General features: G+C 49.6%; 1 protein-coding gene across 2 annotated transcripts in view; it reads right to left on the reverse strand.

The window, feature by feature from the left end:
* The window catches only part of LOC126541297 (uncharacterized), a 149,272-nt gene that overhangs the window by 19,455 nt on the left and 109,290 nt on the right, over nt 1–20,527 (reverse strand). For both annotated transcript variants that reach the window (XM_050188018.2, XM_050188020.2), the window contains exon 3: nt 5,479–5,524. In XM_050188018.2, coding sequence (XP_050043975.1) covers nt 5,479–5,524 — 46 coding nt within the window. The remainder of the gene's footprint in view (nt 1–5,478; nt 5,525–20,527) is intronic.

A 20,527-nucleotide genomic window follows, 5' to 3' on the forward strand; every position in this document is an offset into this window, starting at 1 on the left:
GCAGTCAGCCGGCGTGTTGCGTTTCCTGCTCCTCACAGCGTCCTTCGCCGACCGCCCTCGAGCAGCCATGTATAGGGGACGACGAACGAACGAACGAACGACTTCGCACTGTCGCAGCAGTGCCTTTACCCTCAGAATTCGTCCTTGTCCTCAACCCACGCACAGCTTGCTTGCTTGCTTGCTTGCTTGCTTGCTTGTGCGGTTGCTTGCTTGCTTGCTTGAGCGCGCCTATTTACATGTGGCTACGTGGTCTCTTTTGGCTGCCCCGTCGTCTTTCGCTCGCTCTTCTTCCAACGTGCACCTTCCGCTGGCATTCTTATCTCGTTTCGACAGGGGCGTTCCCGAAGTATGGCGGTGCGCGAGCCGAGGAAGGTAGAGACAAGAGTTCTTAAGTGGCTCGGGCTAATTTGGTGTGGCCATTGATGTTCGTGATAGACCTACGATTAGACAAGCTAATTGTTATAATTACCGCGTAATCGGAGGAGCGCTTCCCTCCGTCTGCGAAGAGTGCTGCGCTGTGCGGAACGCTCGTAGAGGTGCGCAATAAAAAAAAGAAAAAAAAAGGAAAAGATGCCTTGCGCGGGCAAGGATTTATAAAGAAACGGCGAGAATTAAGCCAGATAGTAGCGTTATTATTTGTGCCTATCTTTCTCTCTTTTTTTTTTTCTTTTACTTCGACGCTACAAGCAGGTAATATCGTTATGCTATTAAGTGTCCGCGTTATTTTCGCCGCAATTTATCCTGCCTCGCGCTCGCAAGGACACTGTATAAAGTTTGATTTCTTTATTTTGCTTTCCCCCCTTTTTTTTCTTTCCCGGTGTAGCGACCGAGACGCCTTTCTGTCGCGTGATAATATTTACGACCTTGCATTAAGACAACATGCATGTGACGGTCACCAGCACCACGTCGCGACGGTCTCCTTCCAAGATATTTTTTTTCATTTTTTTCTTCTTATGCTTCGCGTTTTCTTTTCTTTTTTTCTTTTAGGAGCTACTACGCATTTATCAGACTGCCGGTTCATGGGCGTTCCTTAGCCGCTCCGCCGAGTCCGGCCTCCTGTCTCATTTTTAATGAAGACGCCGAAGTTCGCTCGTATGATCTAATTAAGGGACGTATATATAGTCTCGGCATACACGTACCACGGGGTCCTTGCGCAACGCGCCCCGCGCATAGCTCGAGAAGGCGGCTACATAGCAGGCAAGCGAGCAAGCGAGCCCGAGACGTCGTACACACGCGCACGCCGGCAGCGCATGCATCGGCCGAACCGCGTAAGCGAGCACGTCTATTATCCGCACAACGCCGCCATACATCATGCGACGGAGGCCAGCGGGCGCCCGACATCCGCATAAACACGTAGACACATGCGCGATCGTCATGTAAATTGGTCGCCGATGAGCGCGGCTGCCGCGCGGTGACTTAAACACCCTTCACGAGAAGCCTATTGAATTAAAAGGCTACGCGGGAATGTCGGCCTTCGCGCAGAGCAGGCGCCAGCAAATTGGGTCTTGCGACAGCGAGTACTGGAGGAGGAAGTCCCCTCGGTGCGGCCCGTGCAGCGAAGATCCAGTTAGCGCCGCGCCTAATTGCTCGAGATATTGGTGAGCGCGTGAGTTGGTTAACAAAAGAAATAATGCTTCGGTGCTGCAGTACGTGCGCGAGTGGGTGAGCCAGTGAGCCCAGGGTGGAACGGGAAAAGTGTACGTGATCGAATCGCCGTGTGCGCGTGGCTGTATATATACACCACCCCTATAGTGCAATAATCTGGCAATAGCTGCCACGGCTGGTTTTTCCACAGCGTCTCGCATGTTTTCCGGAAGCCGCAGTAATGGCGGTGAAAAGAAGATAGGAGCATGGAGAATGCACGTTTTCTGATACTTTCTTTTAGTGTGCTTTGCAATAACGCATAAAAGGATGGTAGCATATAAAGGTAAGCCGTTAACGGAAGGCGATTTGTCGATAATATTGCTAATGTTAAGCGCCTCCTTACAAAATGCATGCATCACTATCCTCACAGGCTTATGTGTTTCCTGGTCCCTGACTTCTGGGTTAATCTTCCGTCTCAATCAGCAGCAGAGTGTGAACGCTATATCCGCTGTGGTTGAAGATATAGCGTTTACAATTGCTTTATTATTGATATAGTGGACAGCCCTCCTGCGGCATTGGAGAGACAATCACGTACGTTTTCTTTATCTGCACCACTTATGGTATTACAAATGCAAGTGCTCTGTATCACGCTTGAAAGGTTAGTCAATGGTCCGTTATGCATTACGCATAGGAAACAAAAAAGGAAATGCTATAGCGGCAGGCCTAAACGACGTCCGCGCTAAAGGCTGCTAACACGAAACTCTGGACCACAACCGAGTCTTATGATAGTGGTGCACACTACTATTCGACTGCATGCACGATTTAAGCTCCAAACCTGGGTAACATTCCTTTCTTTCCTTTATCAATACTGTAACGTCGCGAGGAAAAGGTGCTGAAAAAAAAAAAGAAGAGAGAGGACGGTTTCTGACGAGAGCGGCAAATCTCAGCGGGTATATTCCGGTCCATCACCCCTGCTAGCCCGCATATGCATGCAAATAAACCCGCACCATCCCTACCAGTTCGACTCTTTCTCCACGTCCTTCCCTACTTCTCTCATACCTCTCCTCTCTTCTGACATCCGCCGTTCCCCCATAGTCCCTACGTTTGCTATAACATCCTTTCCGTATACCTTCTTCTCCCGGGTCACTATGGACAACCTTGAATTATTTCCGCTTAGTGCGAAGACAAAACAGGCCACACCAAGCAGGAAGGCGTGAGGGAGACGCGAGAGACGAGCGCGCGAAACCGCCGGAAGCTCACAATACCCGCTACGCATAGTAATGACGTTGTCCTCAGCTTTGGGGCCTCTTAGAAAGGGGAGGGGAGAGGGATGGAACTACCGAGGCTGAAGGAAAGTGCGCGTGTGAGCGGTCACAGGGGGGGGAGAAGAGCAGTCAAGTCGGTGGAGACGAGAGTTTGCACATACAAGCCCAACATAGAGGGCCACGTACCGCCACCGCCACATCGTTTGTGTAACAACGGAGATGGTGCTTCGCACGCTTGAACGCACCTGGGTAAGTATACGTATAGATACGCACAGCTCTCTGCCCTTCACTGCTTCCCCATTACCAGGTAAACAGAAGAAGAAAGAAAGAAGGTTCGGAAAAAGCGACAGAAGGGGGAAGAACTTAGAAGAGAGGGGCGCGCACACGTGGGTGACCCGCGCACGCAAGAGAAGCTTTTATAGGACCAATTTTTTGTACTTGAACACAGCGGAAGCGCGTATAAAGTATTTTTACCCCTCCCCCTTTCCCCCTCCTCGTTCCCTCAGTCCTCCGCTGAGCTTGTTCCTCTATATCGCGCGAGCTGAGAGGAACACCGACGTTAAGGGCCTGTTCACGCACACACCAGCGGGTGCACGCATGCACAGCGCCCGGTCCGACGGACGAGCGTGCCGCTTTGAAGTGCGGCTCGCATACGTCGGTCTCGCGTTTTCCGTACAAACATTATACGAGTAATTAAATGTCGTTAACGAGGTCTCCCCCCCCTGCCTCTCGCGAACAACCTGCGGCGGCAGCGGCGGCGCCTGTGCACGCGAGCTTGCGCAGGCGTACTACGTGCGCCTATAGCAGTTCGCTATGGCGAGCCACTACATGCTGCCGGCCTCGTCAAAAGAATCCAGCGCGAAGATTAATCGAGGAAACAAAACAGGCCTGCAGGGGGGAGCCGGCGCGGCCTCGGCTCCACGGTCGCCTGCCTCGGGGGGCCTCCTGGCTCCCGTTCTTTGTTCCTTTAGTTCGCAATACACTTCGCGCATTTACGTCGACTTCTTGAACACATATTTTAGGAATACTCTTTTTTTTCTTTCAAATTTTCGCAAAAGCAGGAGAGGGGAAAAAAGAAGAAAGAAGCTTCTGCGCCTGCTTTCGGCAGCCAACAAGCACAACACAGCGGACTTCGTACTCACGTTACTGTACTGAATACTGTGTTTTGCAATAATCTGGCGTTAAAGTGCAAGCTCACATGCATTCTCCGGTGCTATGGAGAGAGAAAGAGAGCAAAGGAAATAAGAAAGGCACGAAGGTTAAGCCAGAACAGATAAGCCGGCTTGCTGCCGTACACTGGTAGATAAGGTAGGAGTATAGGTAGAAACATAATACGAAAGTAGAGAGAGAAAAAGAGAGTCGGAGGGCACGGATATCACAGTCGGTAGCGATCAGTCGGTAGCGATCAATTGGACATTGTGCTTCCGATGCTACAGCGAATACGTTCAGATCTATACGCAGGCGACTATCTGATGCGGAGACACATATTTCCGGCGCTTATAACTAAAAAAAAAAAAATTGAACGGGTGAATAAACACATTATATGTAGCTTCAAAAGGCGAGAAAAAGAAAGCATGGCTTCTTCCTGTGCTAGGAAAAGTCAAAGCCACACGAAACACCCGGTGTCACCTAACACTCTCTTTAGCAGCACGCCAATGCAAAGGGAGAAATTAGAGGTCTGCTTTTTTACATAATCTTGCACACTCTCGGTGTATTTCGCGGGCGCTGATAGTTGACGTGTACATGAATACGACTGCAGAGCTTCACACTGCCCGTTTTCAAAAACCGCGTTCCTACAGCCCGACAGCAGCGGACACGTGGGCTTTCGCTTAGTACACCACTTTGGTGTCATTCAGGGTTTCAACGAAGCTGACACTCGTGCGAATGCAATTGTCACTTTTCTACTGAACACACTGAGGAGGACTTTCTATCCCGACTCGTGCGATTACGAGCACGTTCCGCAATACCTCCTACGCAAAAGAAAGAAGAAAGAAATTAATCAAAACACATTGCGACGGGAAGACTTCAATGTCATTTTAAGTGATTGCCGCGTTGGGTATACGAAGGCTTACACATTAATGCGTTTAGCAATTTCGGCAATAAATATATGTAACAGCGATCAATCCAGAAGCTCTGGAAACAGGTTGTCCGTGGTGGCGAGACTTCGGAGCGGGGTTAGGCACTTTTGCCTTTCCTTGTACGTTTCGATATCACGGGAATTAGTGCGAATTCACACCCTGTGCCCTCCGAAGAGCCTATTGGCGAACAAGTCCCACAATCCTCGCGCCACTATCTGCATTTACCAAGCGTTTCCGACACGTCCTGCGGCAAGTATAATACAATTGGAAGCATCACTCGGAAATGAGCGACGATGAAATAATTAATCATATCGCCTGTCTGAGCAGCTCATGCTCTTCACGACATTTACATGTTGTACCTTGATTAAAACTATTAGAGCGCAAAAAGAAGCTTTAGAGATCGGTGTAAGTGTATACTCCTTTAAGCACCCGTTGACGTGTACGCCTGCAAACGTTGATCCAAGTGTCTACGCTGAAAGTGTACGTAAAGATAAGGCCCGGTATAGGTAAAATTAGAATAAAAAATGAAGGGAAAAAAATGTTGCACTGACCTGAACTCTCGCTTCCGTCAGGTCCACCCTCATCGCCAGTTCCTCCCTGAAAAGTAATATGCGAATGTGCTTTGTAAGCAGCGGTTGCGAAACACAACTACACACTTGCAGTAAAGCAAAGAGCATCGAATGAATTATTCATTCATCCAACTGCTGTTATTTCAGAAGGACGAGTCACAGATTTATAAAATCTAGCACTGTGAGAAAGTATGCAAATTTCTTCAATAACTTGAGCTTGGTAGAAATATAATGAGCATAATCGAAGACTCTGTCACGTTTTCTGCATCCCGTCGGATATACTCTCTTACGAAAGTTGATCTACTTCACAAAGTCCCGTCGAAAGTCCCGTCGAAGCGGAGATGCATAAACGCAAAACAGTACGTGCCAATTATTCCGCGAAAAAAAAAAAAATCTACGTGACACACGAGCACATTTTATCACGTGAAGGGACGGGTATGTTTATGTTCAAGGCGTACAAATTTACATACGTTCTTTGACGAAAAAAAAAAACATTTTTTTTCATATATCAACATAATATTCCCATCACACAAAGAAAACGTGGTGGTGGTGGTGGTGGTGGTGGTGAATTGTAGCAACAGGCGGGTTTAGCCTGGCGAACAAGGCCGGCAATTGCTCCGCCTGAGCGTCTCGCACAATACCGCTGAAGGGTTTCACCATATGTCCATCAAACCAGTCTCTCTTAAGAAATCGATGAGGAGACGTGAAGTTTCTTTGCGCGCTATAACTGATCCCTCGGGAAATATAAGGTGTTGCAGGCGCGCATGCGGAAGGTCCTTGTTTTGCAGATTCTTCAGGAGAGTGTCTCTTTCATCTTGGAATTGCTGGCAGGACCACAAAAAGTGCTCAATGTCTCCTGTCTCGTTGCATGCCGTACAGTTCGGAGAATTGATTCGCCCCGTTTTAAATAACCAGGCCGGTGTATTAGCAGATCCTGTCCTTATTCGATATAGAAGTGTGGCTTCCTCTCGGTGCAATCTCTTGGTTACGCAGGGCATATGCGGTGAAACCCAAAGCGACGCAAAGTGATTTCGAATGTCAGATTTTTGCACTTGATTACTCTTTGGAGCCTTGATTTTGGGAGGATGATAGAGCGCTGCGTATGCAAGCGCATCAGCTTTTTCGTTTCCTGAGATACCAATGTGAGATGGAATCCACTGAAACTTTACTGTGAAGCCTTTGTTGTAGAGTTCTTTCACGATGGCTAGTGATTTGCGTGGGAACTTGAGGGATGGCAAACCATGGTATACTTGTTGTAATGCGGCCTTTGAGTCCGTAAGGACAACCACATTCTGCGGAGGCAAAGTCTTTAGTTTGCGCAGAGCAGAAGCTATTGCTACGCCTTCCACAACTGTCGACGAGGCGATAGAGTCCAGACGGCCAGACCACGTATATCTTAGAGAGGGAATGTAGAATGCAGCTGCACAGCGGTCTTCGTCTGCCTTGACAGAGCCATCTGTGTATACTTGTAGGTGATTCGCGTAAGTCGTGCTCAGGTGTTCCAGGACTAATGACTTGGCTTCTGCAGATGGAATGCAGCTCTTTGATGGCAATCGTGGTACACTTAAGTTGCATGTGATGTCCTCGAATGTCCAGGGTAGTTCTATCCTTTCTCTCTGTCTCGAGCAGCGCAATCCTAATACGCGAAGCGTGTTCAATGCTGCATAAAAATGTGAGCGCGGCCTGTTACCTATACGTCGTAAGAGGGCTCTACCGGGCGTAGACTCACTCAATCGTAGTAGCTGGATCATCAGAGCCTGGGAAGCCTGAAGTCGTAGAGGGCGTGACTCAGCTTCGTAGAGCACTTTTTTGTTTGACGCTGGCTGAGGGACTACAAGACAAAGCCGGATACCTTTTCTGTGGATGGCTTCTAAGCGCTCGTATTGGCTGTCTGAGGGTGACATCAGAGGTAGCTGATACAGGATTCGACTCGTAACCAACGCTGTATGTAGCCGTAGCATCGACGTCGGGTGGTTGCCCCAGCGTATGCCAGCGACTCGCTTGAGCACATGTAGCCTGGGTGACGATGACGCCACAACGTGGTCAACACCGCGGCGCCAGAGTAGCCTGTGGTCTAAGGTAACGCCCAGAAATCGGACGTTGGTGACTTGTCGAATCTGGTATCCGTCCAAATTCAGCGTCAAGCGTGTAGATTTTCTTTTCACTCCAGGAAATAGTACGAATGATGATTTCTCTGCTGATAGTGATAATCCAATCGTTGCCAAGTGGCCCTGAATGGCTTTTACTGCTCCTTGGGCTATTCGTGCGAGGCGGCGATGCTGGTAGCCGGAGACCCATATACAGATATCATCGGCATATATAGATATCTTCACTGGTGTTCGATGGTTTAGTACTCTTGGGAGGCTACTCATGGCAATGTTAAATAATAAGGGAGATAAAACACTCCCTTGTGGCACACCGCGAAATATACGTATTGCATCACTCAAAGTGTCGCCAAGACGAACTCTGATGCGACGATCATTGAGGAACGTATGTATGAAGCGCAGGAGATGACCCGTGACGCCTATAACTTGTAACTGGCTGATGATGGCTCCTTGAGACACGTAGTCGTAAGCCTTAGAAACATCCATGAAAACAGCAAGTGTCGACAGGCCATCCGCACTGTAATGTTCTATGTGGCTTAGCAGGTCCAGCACATTGTCTTGAGCGCTTAGACGCTGCCGAAACCCAGTCATGCACGATGGGAGTTTTCGACCCTGCTCGACATACCAAGTGAGTCTTGTGCACGCCATCTTCTCCATTAGCTTCGCTGCACACGAGGTCAGTGATACCGGTCTGTATGAGTCCAGAGCTGCAGGATTCTTTCCAGGCTTCAGAACCGGTACCACCCATGCTACCTTCCATAAATGTGGTATAGCCCCACTGGCCCAGACTTGGTTAAAAAATGCCAGCAAATCACGCCGTCTCTCAACCGGTACGTTAGTCAGCATCTGATTACTGATAAGATCAGGTCCCACCGCACAGCGACGTCGGAGGCTGCTCATAGCTAGTTCCAGCTCTCTGAGTGTGAAAGGAGCATCCATTAGAGACGACGATAGCGGCGGAGGCGGGTTGGTTGTGCCGGCTGACCTGCCGGAAGAGTATATTTCAGCGAAGGCATTCGCAAGACAAGCGAGTGTCTTGCCTAACTTCAATGCTAGGGCTTCAAATGGCTTGTTTGGTCGAAAGTTTCCAGCAAGGTTATTAACGACCCACCATATCCTTGGAACTGGCGTGAAGACCGATAGGCTTGCACAAAATGATGCCCATTGATCTCTTCTTAGTTTCCTTGTATAACGTCGAATAACTGCGTTAATCCTGTTATATATAGTCTTCATTGGTGGGTCGCCCTTCGTCCTCATCAGCCTCCGTTCCGCTCTTCTATGGGCAGCGCATAGATTTTTGAGCTTTAGATCCGGAGCGGGGAAGTGATCGGGTAGCTTCAGCTCAGCGGTAGCCAATCTCTTGCTACGTAGCATGTCCGCGAACAGGTCTCCAGATGATTCGCTTAGGCCGTCCCTGTACGTATCCCAATGCGTCACAGGACAGGATCTTCGGCCGTTGGTTCTATATCCAGCAATGTTAACGAAGACAGGAAAATGATCACTGCCCATTCTATCTTTACTAGTCGTTGAAGATGCGAGGATGTTCGTTGAGTGTAACGTCAAGTCAATGACACTGTAAGAGGCCGGTGGTCGAAAAAACGTTGGCTGTTTGTCATTTGCCACACAGAGACCCTCGATGTTTAAAGCACTAACAATTTGCTTTCCACGTGCATCAGTCGCCTTGTCGCCCCAGAGAGTATGGTGCGCGTTGAAGTCCCCACATATAATCCTCGGAGCTGGGCAGCGGCTGCAGAGGTCTCTTATAATTTCTCCCATCGATACCTTCAGGCGAGAGCTCACACGGAGGCCACGCTGAGGCTTCGGTTTCCCAGCCGCACTTGTACAGCAGTGACTTCCAAAGCACTGCTGCAAAGGCCTTGTACTGGTAGAACGTAATGTGGTATTTCACGTCTCACATATAGCATGGCGCTTCCGTTCGGAAATGTCGGAATACTTTTGTTTCCATGTGCGACATAACGAGCAATTGATCTGGAACTTGGAAGACCAGCTTCGGACAGGGCCAATATTGGGACAGGCATGTTGCGTAAGAAAAGCGACAGTTCAGGTAAATGGCACGCAAGACCCGCACAGTTCCATTGCATAATCAGTGGCACCTGTGGACGAGATGGTGAACATTGTATCCTGACCGCATCCATATTGCTAGGTGCTTTAAAAAGAGGCGGGGCTTAGAATCACTGACTCGAGCGCCAGGAATCCTTCGAGCATTTCCTTCATCGAGCTCGCCGGCATCTTCTCTATGTGTGATCGCAAGGCCTTGAAGAGAGCACGTAGCACCTGCTGACAGTCCTCCTGTGGTGTGTTTTCTTCGCAACGCGATTGGGGTCGCTGCAGTACAGACACATAGCTTCGCTGTTCCGGTTGTTCAGCAGTCTTCTCGTCTACGGGGCCTCTGTTCATTGATTTGACTGCTTTAGCCGGTCCGCTGCGCGATGGCACCACTGTGTCCTGGATTCCTGGAGAAGGCTTCAGGCTTGGAAAATCAGTTTCACTCTTTGAGCTCCATTTGATTTCGTCTGACTCTCTGTGACTTTCTGTCTTTTTCTTTGTTGTATTTCTCTCATCGTTTCTTGTTGGCCCCAAGATAAACGTTTTCTTACGCTTTATTGCCGCTGCCCGCGTAGGACACTTGCTATAACTAGCTGGATGACCACCATTACAGTTTGCACATAGAAAGTTCTCGCTGCACGCGCATGTTTTGAAATCGTGCGGTCCTCCACATCTCTTGCACCGCTGCTCACCACGGCAGTACTTGGCCACATGTCCATAGCGCTGACACTTGAAGCACCGAGGTGGTGTCTCAACGTAGTCGATGGTCTCGTGTCTTGTGAAGCCCAAGTTGATCTTCTCTGGGCGGTCTTTATTTGGAGCGAACGTAAGAACCACGGAGCTGGTTCGCCTGGACTCCCAATCGGATTCGGAAATTTGAACGCGTCGCGTGACTCTCCTTGCATGGTAAACACCTTGTGGTTTTAGGTATAGCAACAGTTCCTCGTCGGTGTACCACTTCGGTACTCCTCTAATAATGCACGTGTTTTGTAGGTACGAATTGGGCACTCGTGCTGAGATTGCAGTCCCTGAGATTGACTTGCAGCTGAGAAGGGAATTCACATGCTCCTCTGTCTGTACATCTAGAAGCAGGGCTCCTTGAGCAGTAAATCGGCTCCTAACTGGCGATGCGCCAAGAATTTTTTCGATTTCAGTAGACAGAACAATGGGATTTACTTTTTTCAGGTCGGCTCCTTCTGTGGCAGGCGTAACAATCACTGGGATTCCGACGGTCCTCTTCTTGCGGTGACGCACAAGCCTGAAGCCTTCATCGTCCAGATCTGTGATGTCAGCTATGTCACAATCGTCAATAAGCGTAGACTCGTCGTCTGTTTCTGTAGCCTTGTATCGCTTACAGTCACGGTTGCTCTCAGGGTCAGTCGGTGGCCTCTGGCCCGGTGTCAGGTCAGGCGTAGTCATGACGGTGCTCTCGCCGCTACCAGATCGGGCTCTTCTGCAGGCTCCTATCGAAGCGACGGGAGGCGAGGGCCCCCCCGGCCTCCGGTAGGGAAGGTACCTTGGCGAGTCGTCCGACGTCTTCGACAAATCTGTTTGACAAAACGTCGAAAAAATTCAAAACACTAGGGAGCGATAGAGCAGTGCGACTGTGTCGAACCAAACTTCTTCTTCTTCCCCAAGAAAACGTGATTTTATAACTTTGTTGCGCAATCTCATGTCGGTTGCTGTCATAAGCGATAACGTTGACATATCCTCTAGCCCACTGAGGTACGCCTATGTTTATCGAGGTCATGACCTATTGCGATGCCTGTTTGACAGTCCAAAATCAGCGCAATAGAATATAGTGCCGGGATAGTTCGTTCATACTTACAGATTCAACCAGCGCGTATCTTAGATGGAAGAAACTTGCAGGTTTACAAGCGCACACCATACACGCGACAAAAAGAAATTACAGACACAAGGCAAACGCTAAAGGGCAAGCGCTCGGTACTTTTGTTGTATCTACCTTCTTTTGTCCCGTCTGCAAACTACATCAGCTGTCGATGTAAAAATGCTCTGCAGGCTTACTGTGATCGCCTTGAACAGGAAATTCGCCCTTAATTCAATTCAACTCAACGTATTCACATCCTGGATATGTGAGCAGGCACCGAAAAGAAAGAATGCGAGCACTTCTATCTAAAAGACTCAAGCCTTCCTATACAAGGCACACACCATAGCACATAACATAGATACAACAGACGGGACAGCACATTTATCTACCTGAGATTCCCAATCCTTGGAAATACCCGCCGTGGTTGCTTAGTGACTATGGTGTTGGGCTGCTAAGAACGAGGTCGCGGGATCGGATCTCGGCCACGGCAGACGCATTTCGATGGGCGCAAAAAACACCCGTGTACTTAGATTTAGGTGCACGTTAATGAACCCCAGGTGGTCCAAATTTCCGGAGTCCCCCACTACGGAGTGCCTCATAATCACAAAGTGGTTTTGGCACGTAAACCCACGTAATTTAATTTTTAATTCTTGGAAAAGTTAACAAGTACTCACGCTGCACATTCTTATGGTGCCTAGTTATAGAAACAGATAAATTATGCTCATTCGAATATCTCGAAGATGATACAGATAGAGAGGGAGATAGCAAAGAGAGGAAAGGCAGGGAGGTCAACCAGACGAGCGTCCGGTTTGCTACCCTACACTGGCGGAAGGGAAATGGGAACAGAAAGAGGAGAGCGGGATAGAGGGAACACTGTCTGTGCACGCAGCAAAGGGCCTGGAAATCAGTCAAGTCAGAGCAAGTGCTCTGTTGATACGTCAGGCTGCCGTCATTCTGCTGTCTGAAGCTAACCTTAATTGGTGCTTCATAGCTGGTGATGCACGTTGAAGTCCGCAGCGAAGATCAAGGAGACGGTGGGCGTCAGCAGTCCGTTCCAGTGCGTGGCAGTATATTTTTAAGCCAAACCCCAGCCGTTCTGACTTCAGTGCGAATATGCAGATGAGCCATGATGCTTACTCAAGAGTAGCAAGTACTGAATTGAGAGCATCCAGTACTTGCATTTCACTTCGCGCTGACGCAGTGTGGAGGTTATTTAAGAGCATTCGAAAACTATTCATCAGGGGGGAAACCGGAGCATCATAACCACTTGCTGGTCTTCTTCGGGCAATTTGTCACGAACCCGCGCTGTGCACTCTACAGCTGTGCGCAGCTGTACCACTTGACGTGGATCCGGCTCCGGCTGTGGCATCGGCTGTGGCAGCGGCTGTGCCACCGACTGTGGCATCAGATGTGGCTTCGGTTGTGACTTCCGCTGTTGTTCTGGCTTTGGCTGTTGCTTTAGTAGTGAAGACCAAGTTGTATTGTTCTCCGCCATGACCTTGTCATATTTAGATTGAACTGCCCCATGCCTAGGGGGCAAAGGAGGAGGTGTTGTTGGATAGGGCGTACTCTTCACAGAGGCATCAGCGTGCTTTGAAGTCCGACGGCGTCGGGAGCGTCACTTTCTAACGGCCGCAACAGCTTCCCAACGAGACGAATGGTCTCTCGCCATCTGCTTCAAGATCGCCTTTTTCTTCTTCATTTTGGGGCAGTCCTTCGAGGAAGCATCATGGGACCCAAGGCAATTGGTGCATTTGAGAACCGTGGCTGCGCAAGAGTCTGCAGCATGGGGCTCGCTGCAGCGTGAGCTAACTCTCGTGTTCTCGCACGCGGCGTTCACGTGTCCCAGCCTCATACAATTGCGGCATTGCAGTGGCCTTGGGATGAATGGTCGCACAGGGTGTCTGAACTGGCCCACTTTGACGTGCGAAGGGAGAGTCTGGCCCTTGAATATAATTTTCACACAGCGGGATGTGCCGAGGCGATACACATGTCTTATGGCGACGCCATCAACGGCAGGCTTCACTAGAATCAGCAAGTCAGCGCTGGAGATGGAGACCTCCACGTCGTAGATGACACCAGTAATGGAACCATTGTTCAGGGGGATGTACGAGCGGAGCTTAACGCCACCTAGTTCTGTAACTTCAGTCAAATTTCTCAGCGCAGTCTCATGTGTCACGTCGATAGCCAACACATTTTTTTCGTGTGTTGACTCTAAAGTCTGTTATCTGATTTGGCGCCACCGTTTCAAGTTGCACCGACACGGACTGTCTGTTGAGTCGCCTCAGGTTGTCGGTAGTGAGTTCTGGTACAAATAAAATCGTACTGACTGCGGTATTTTGAGTTGGTCCTACCGTTGGCATGCTCGAAGACATGGATGCCCTGGTGGTGTGTCTTCGTTTCGCCTTGCCATTCCGCACAAGCTCGAAGGCGTCATCAGCGAAGTCCTCACTGCTGTGCGAGTAGACGCTGGTGTCATCGCCATCGGTGTCGCTCTGGAGGCCGGTCCTCTTCCTAGACGCAGCCGCCGCTGAAGTCGCCCTTCCCGGCAGAGGCACAGGGACGTCAACTTGCATCCGCGCCACGAACCATGCCGGCTCTCCGAAGATGTACACAGAAATAAGGAGAAAACAGCTGAGCTAGAGAAACAACGTCCTGGCTCGCAGACACTACAGACGACGATACAGATAGAGCATTCTGTTTGAAGAATACGCTCCTCCTTTAAGTACAATACACCATTTAAACGTGCGAGCGAACGTTTAACGAAACCGGAAGCAGGAAGACGCTTTTGGAAAACGTGCGTGTCTCTATAGCAACGTCACACGCTATGCTCCCGAAATTACGAACCCTTGTTCGAGGCGCAAAAAAGAGTAACCACACGTGCTCGCTTCAAAAAACGGGAAAACCTTGCGTGTGCAAGGTATAAGTCGAGTATAATGGGAGGATTGTGTTTCTCTCGCGAGTTAGCCGAGAGCACGCGCTGAGCTCAATGGCATTGAAATTAGCGCCGTTACGGAGAGGACACGCCAACCGCACCGGCAATTAGAGCAACCCTGCCGAGCTGCCTTCCGACTCGCGAAGCGGCGTCGTAAAGGCGCGAATGGGCGATCCCATGTGGAGTCGTACAAGAAGTGCGCCCGTCCGTCCGTCAGTCCGCCGGGGGGCACCCATTTCGAATCACCCATGCATGCTCACGCACGAGTCGACAATGCCATGCAGAGAGAGAGGGACACTTAATTCGTACGCCTCGGCTTTTATTAAGAAGCGCGCATACACGCGGCAGCTATTTTAGACGCGTTTCGAACCCATATACAATGTGCTGCCGCTGGCCAGTGCGTGCCGGCAGCATGCTTTATGGTTATGGCCCTTAATTTAACAACGCACAATCCGAGGGTGGCAAGATGCCCTGCGTGTATAAAGCAAACGCGAGAGCGTGAAAAGTGCAGCCAGCAGGGCCCGAGCTGGCGCTTATAGACACCACGTGCAGGCCTACGTGAGGAGTGTACGACTTCCTCCCGACACGGGGGTGTCCAGAGGACACGGTGGGAAATGCTGCCACCCACCTTGCTGCTTACTTTTTTTTTTTTGCGCGTGCATCTGAGAAGGGGGATGGGGGGAGGCACAGCTATACAGTTGTCTAAACGAACGAAGGGGGCGGCTTCTTGTGCCGTTTCGCTTTGTAATTGTCGGTGTATACAGCACACTATATATGGGTTTGTTCCGGCCGGCCGTTAAAATTAAAACGACGAAATTGTTGCGGCAAACAAAAAATGTGCTGGTGGCTACCTCTGCAGGGTGGTCAGACACAAGGAAGGCGATTTGTTTCAACGCGTAATAAAAACCGTCTCGGGGTTCGCGTCAGTTAACAAAACAACATTTAAGGATAATGCCCCACTTCACCCTCCGAAAAGTGTATGTGGCCTTTGGACGAAAAAGAAAGCAAACGAGGAATCCAGATTCATGTTCGCCGACCAGCGAATATACGCCGTCGTTAGACAGACAGAGAGGAGCGCGAACCGTTTCTCCCTGCGCATCTGGCGTCACCTGCGCGGTGTTTCTCTGCGCCCTGGTACAACCCAAGTTCGTCCTGCTTCGAGCAAGCGGGGCGCTACAACCATGCCTGTGTCATCATTTCTTTTCTCTGCACGTACTACTTTTCTGCGATCTTCCAGAAAATTGCCCCTTTCACGCGTGTTTCCATGCGTATACCTGGGTTTATCGTAATCCAGGTTAAAATGATATGTGATCGGAACACGAATTTACGCACAAGAAAATAATTGTAGGTTCGGTGGCCGAGTTCTACATTTGTGGTTGACGAACAATTGGGCCTCACATCTACTGAGACATCTGCTTCAGAAAGATCATCACGAATTATAGGGTTACCAAAGTGATGAATGCGTATGGGCAACCAGATGACACTTACTTGAGGCGGCCTAATTGTCAGTTTCTATAAAGCAGAAAACCATTCTTAATTCAGCTCCGGATGATCACTCACAAAGACATTTTCCTAAGTCATCGAGCAACAACATGAGTGTGATGACCTAGAACCATACTATACGTAGTATAATGATCTGTCTTATAATATGCATGAACTACGTACTCAGTTCCTTAGAGTATTAAGCAGCCGCCAGGAGGCACTAAGCGTACACACCATGAGGCTATGCAAAGGACGTTTAGTATCATTTTACTTGCTACCACCTACATTTAAGGTCAGTAAGCGGGGAAGCTCTAGGTTTTCTGTCTAAAGTTTACTGCGTCTGCGTCTGACTTGTCAAGTGACGGGTTGTGAGCTTACGAATGCTAGCTGTTAGTATTCTTCCAATCGACGTTACCAGGTCACAAGACCTTGGATAGATAATCCACTACGAGTTTCTTCAGCTTCATGGCAACAAACATGAAAAAAAATTTTGCCAAAAATGTTTCAGTATCACTTCTTTCATTATTGTTGCACTAGCATTAGGAGTGCCAAAGTGAAAAAAATGCATATGTGCGCGCGCGCGTGTGTGTGTGTGTGTGTGTGTGCGTGTGCGTGTGCGTGTGCGTGTGCGTGTGCGTGTGCGTGTGCGTGTGTGTGTGTGTGTGTGTGTGTGTGTGTGTGTGTGTGTGTGTGTGTGTGTGTGTGTGTGTGTGTGTGTGTGTGTGTTTCCACTCACTGATCCACCGTCACTTCACTGCTCGAAGAGGCAGGACGAGTGTCGAGTGAGCTGCTCCAGAACAACACTTCGCAATGCGGTGAACGCGGTTTAATCCGTGGATACGGGACCTCAAACGGGGTGTGACGTAATGCAGACGCATTCCTCTCGCACTTACCGCTAAATCTCCATTGATTCTTTTATTATTATTAAGAGTACCATTCCTACGTCAAACAAATCAAGTAACGCCGCCACAGGCGACAGAACACGAGACAAAGAGGGCACGTACAATCGTTTTACAGCTACCTGCGTTGCCGCACGTCGAATCGAGGCGCCGTAATGGCGCGCCTGACTTGCGACCGCAGCTTGTCGAGCCTCATTCCGTCGCCACAAGCACGGCACGACACAAAAGCGTCATCCTCGCACGTCGCCGCATTCGTGCCGCGACCAACGAGAGCGGTAGAAGAAGAAGAAGCCGCGCGCACACACACACGCCAAAGTGCACTTTGCCGCGGGCAAGTTAGCGGAGATGCGGCGCGCCGCTTTAATTCTCTCGCGTGTCTCGTCGCGTGTCCCCTCTGTGGGGCAAGGTCAACGCGCGAGCGGGCGCAGAGGCGCCTCTCGAACAACGAAACGCGACGGTCGCTCTCCCTCGCCGCACTGCGTGGGCAATCATAGCTCTTTCCAAGCCGTAACCTCCGGCCCTCCTCTGGATGGGGCCCGTATGCTATAGTGTCTGTTGTACACGCCGCGACAATTTATTTCCCTCCGTATAGTCACGCAATGATTAGAGACGACAAATTGCGAAATCTCAACCGTGAACTGCTTCCTCCTGCTCCTCCTCCTCCTCTTGCTATATCTCTCTGCCCTCCTCCTTCCAAGAGGCGTAAAGCGCCATCTTTACCACCTTATCCTTACCGTCACGACAAGGTGTGTCCCTCTCTCTCTCTCTCTGTCTCTCGGTGGCGTCTTCAGCGTCATCTTGCCCTCTCGTGATCGCCATAAAGATCAGCGCGAAAGAAAGAGAGAGAGAGAGAGTAGCACACGAAGACATTACGTATACGTTCACGAAGCACTGCCCTAAACGAGATGCTAGCAACCTTTCCTAACGACCGCGCGCCATCGCGGCGAAAGGAAAAAGAAGCGGTAGCCCGAGCACGGGGCCAGAGGCCAGAGCAGGGAGCCCAGCGTAGTAGTACAGTACTACAGTAACTTGGCAGCTCGCCGGAAGGGCGCGCAATTTTGGCGGGCAATTAAATGTGGACCGGTGCCGGTGCGCGCGCTTCGACACGAGCGCCGAGTTAAGTCTTTCTGTAGAGCATCCTTTGTTCTCCACGTCCGCTGCCCCGGCCCCATCTGTCTCCATGTATCCGTCCCTGTTTTCCACTTTGCGGCCCGTTGTTCGGACAAGTGGCCCACTTCGGAACGGCCATCCCGGATGAGGAGCGCGACACCGACGCCCGCGAGAGTCATCATGCTTTTGCGTTGTTCGTCTCGTTTTAATTTCCCGAACGGTGAACAACATGGTAAAATAATGCTGCAGTGTACGCCGGCTGTATCAGCTGGTCTGAGTTTTCTTAGGCGCTAGCACGCTCGTTGGCTCGTAAACTAAGCATTGTATATTTGCACGTCATGAAGTATCCCTTACGGAACATTCTATATCTAACTGTATAGAGTTCCGCCCCCTTTTATTTCTTTTTCGTAAGTTTTTGGGTGCGCCAGCTTGTGATAATTGGTGCGGTTTGATTCACCACTTATATGTCTGCGAACTGCGATGGTTATTGTCAGTGACATTATCACTTAAGGCAGCCACCATTCGCATAGTCATGCTCACATCAAAGTAAAAAAAAAATGAAAGAGAAAAGGGAACGAGAAGAAGCAATCAGACCCCTGCAGCTTCAGTAACTAGAATACCGACAGTATATATCCCGTTGCAGCTCGCTATTACTGCTATGCTTGCAGTACATAGCACCTTAATGTTACATCCTGTAGCACTCGCCTTGCTGAAAGGCAATATTGCACCAGTATATACATGTGTATGGACTAGCGTTCGACGAACAGAAGGTATAAGTTAAAAAGAAAAGATAATACCAGTAGCAATCCAAAGTTTTCTTCTGTTAACTCGGGCGTATATATAGGCGTCTTAGACTCTATACACAACCATCACCATTTCCTCGCGATGTTAAACTTGTCACTATGCATTCGCACATTTGGCACATGTATATCGAGGCCGTCCATCAATTGCGTCGTCAAACTAAGACAATCGATTGCGCTTTGCGAACGTTTGTTATGCACGCCGAAAAGATTTCACATGCACTCTGGCGATCGTGCGATGACAACGCGTTAACCTTTTGTTGCTTGTCCCCAACGCTGACCGTCTTTCTTTCGGCTGGACATGCATGTCATCCCTTTTAAGAACTCCACCGGCTCGCATTTAGTACCTGACACGCTTTCCTACAGAAACACCTTCGTTTTCAGTTTACGGCGCTATATGGATGAATACGAAGCTGACTGTCGTGTCTACATTCAGAGAAGTAACTGCAGTTTTGGTTCGCACCTTTTCGCCAGCACTACGCCGTCGTGCCGGACATGGCCATCCACTCGCGGAAAAATAAAAAATGAGAATCGTGAACTGTGGAGTTAGGAGGGCAAGTTCACAAGAAGCACTGAATGTTCCGGTCAGCTTTATAGAAAGGCAGGGGGGGGGGGGGGGGGGGGGGGGTTGGCGACGAATAGCAGCAGAACATAAAGAAGTTTTTGTGTGTTAGAGGGTTTTCTTCTTTTATCCTCCCAACACTTGCCGGCAGCGAGAATTTCGCTTACAAGATGTTCTGCCGTGTTTAGCGCAAGCTCGTGTTAATGGCCCGTTCCTTTCACTGGCGCTTAGGGCGTAAAACTCCCTATTTAACTGCCTGCAAGCCTCCAGTCATGGGTATAGAGCCAAGTGAAGGACACGCGAGGTCCCGTATTGCAAGTTTTATTTCAGTGCGTACTCGTGCTAAGAGCCTGTTACAGAAAGGTTTTCAGAAGCACTTACGGGGCGCGGCATGGAAAGCAAAAATGTGGGTCAGTCCACGTGGCACGCTCTCTTTCGTCCGTGCTTTCTCAGCGTCGAGTCCTCGAGGCATCCCGAACAGATGCGCGCATCGAGCCGTTAATTCGAGGCTTTTAAACGTGAAAAAAGTTAGCGAACGCGCTAGCCGCTGAATTAGCTCCTTTGCTTAATTTTCTCTCTCCTTGAATTCCCGTAGCTGGAAACAACATACCCATATACACGCATGCGCGGACGCTAATGGCGAAATTACAGTTTGCAGCCCTCGACGCACACGTCGCAGCAAGCACTTCAGAGTTGTGTATAGCGGAGTCCGTGTGTAAAACCCCCGACTCTTCGAAGGTATAGGAAGGCCAAGATTGACGCTAATGCCATAGTCTATAAACAGTTCTGTGAAACAAAAATGGATGCCTTAATGTAGGATGACTCGGGCAATGAAATATTCACACGATCCATTGTCCTGTGCGCTCACACTGTTTTCTGCCCCCCCCCCCTCCAGCTTGACGAAACCTTTAGGAGCCGATCGTATATGCAGGATTCGGCGTGCGACGTGCAATTGTGCTATGTGTTATTCAGCAGGCTGGCGTATACCAAAGGTGTATAGGCACTCACTAATCCCCGGTGCCGCACATAACCTCCTATACTTCGATAAGGAAAGTCATTCAGTGTAACAATGTTTCGAAGAAACTTCAGCGGAACATTATCTCAAAGAAGTCATCGCTGAATACCGCCATGAAGCTATCAGTATATGTCTTCGCACGATGGTTAAACGACTGCGCTAGAAAGTGCACCGTATACAGTGGAAACTCTCAATTGGCTTTTTCGCTTCTCGACTATTTCGCTTCAC

This window comes from Dermacentor andersoni, chromosome 2 (assembly GCF_023375885.2).
Source record: "Dermacentor andersoni chromosome 2, qqDerAnde1_hic_scaffold, whole genome shotgun sequence".
Lineage (NCBI taxonomy): Eukaryota > Metazoa > Arthropoda > Arachnida > Ixodida > Ixodidae > Dermacentor > Dermacentor andersoni.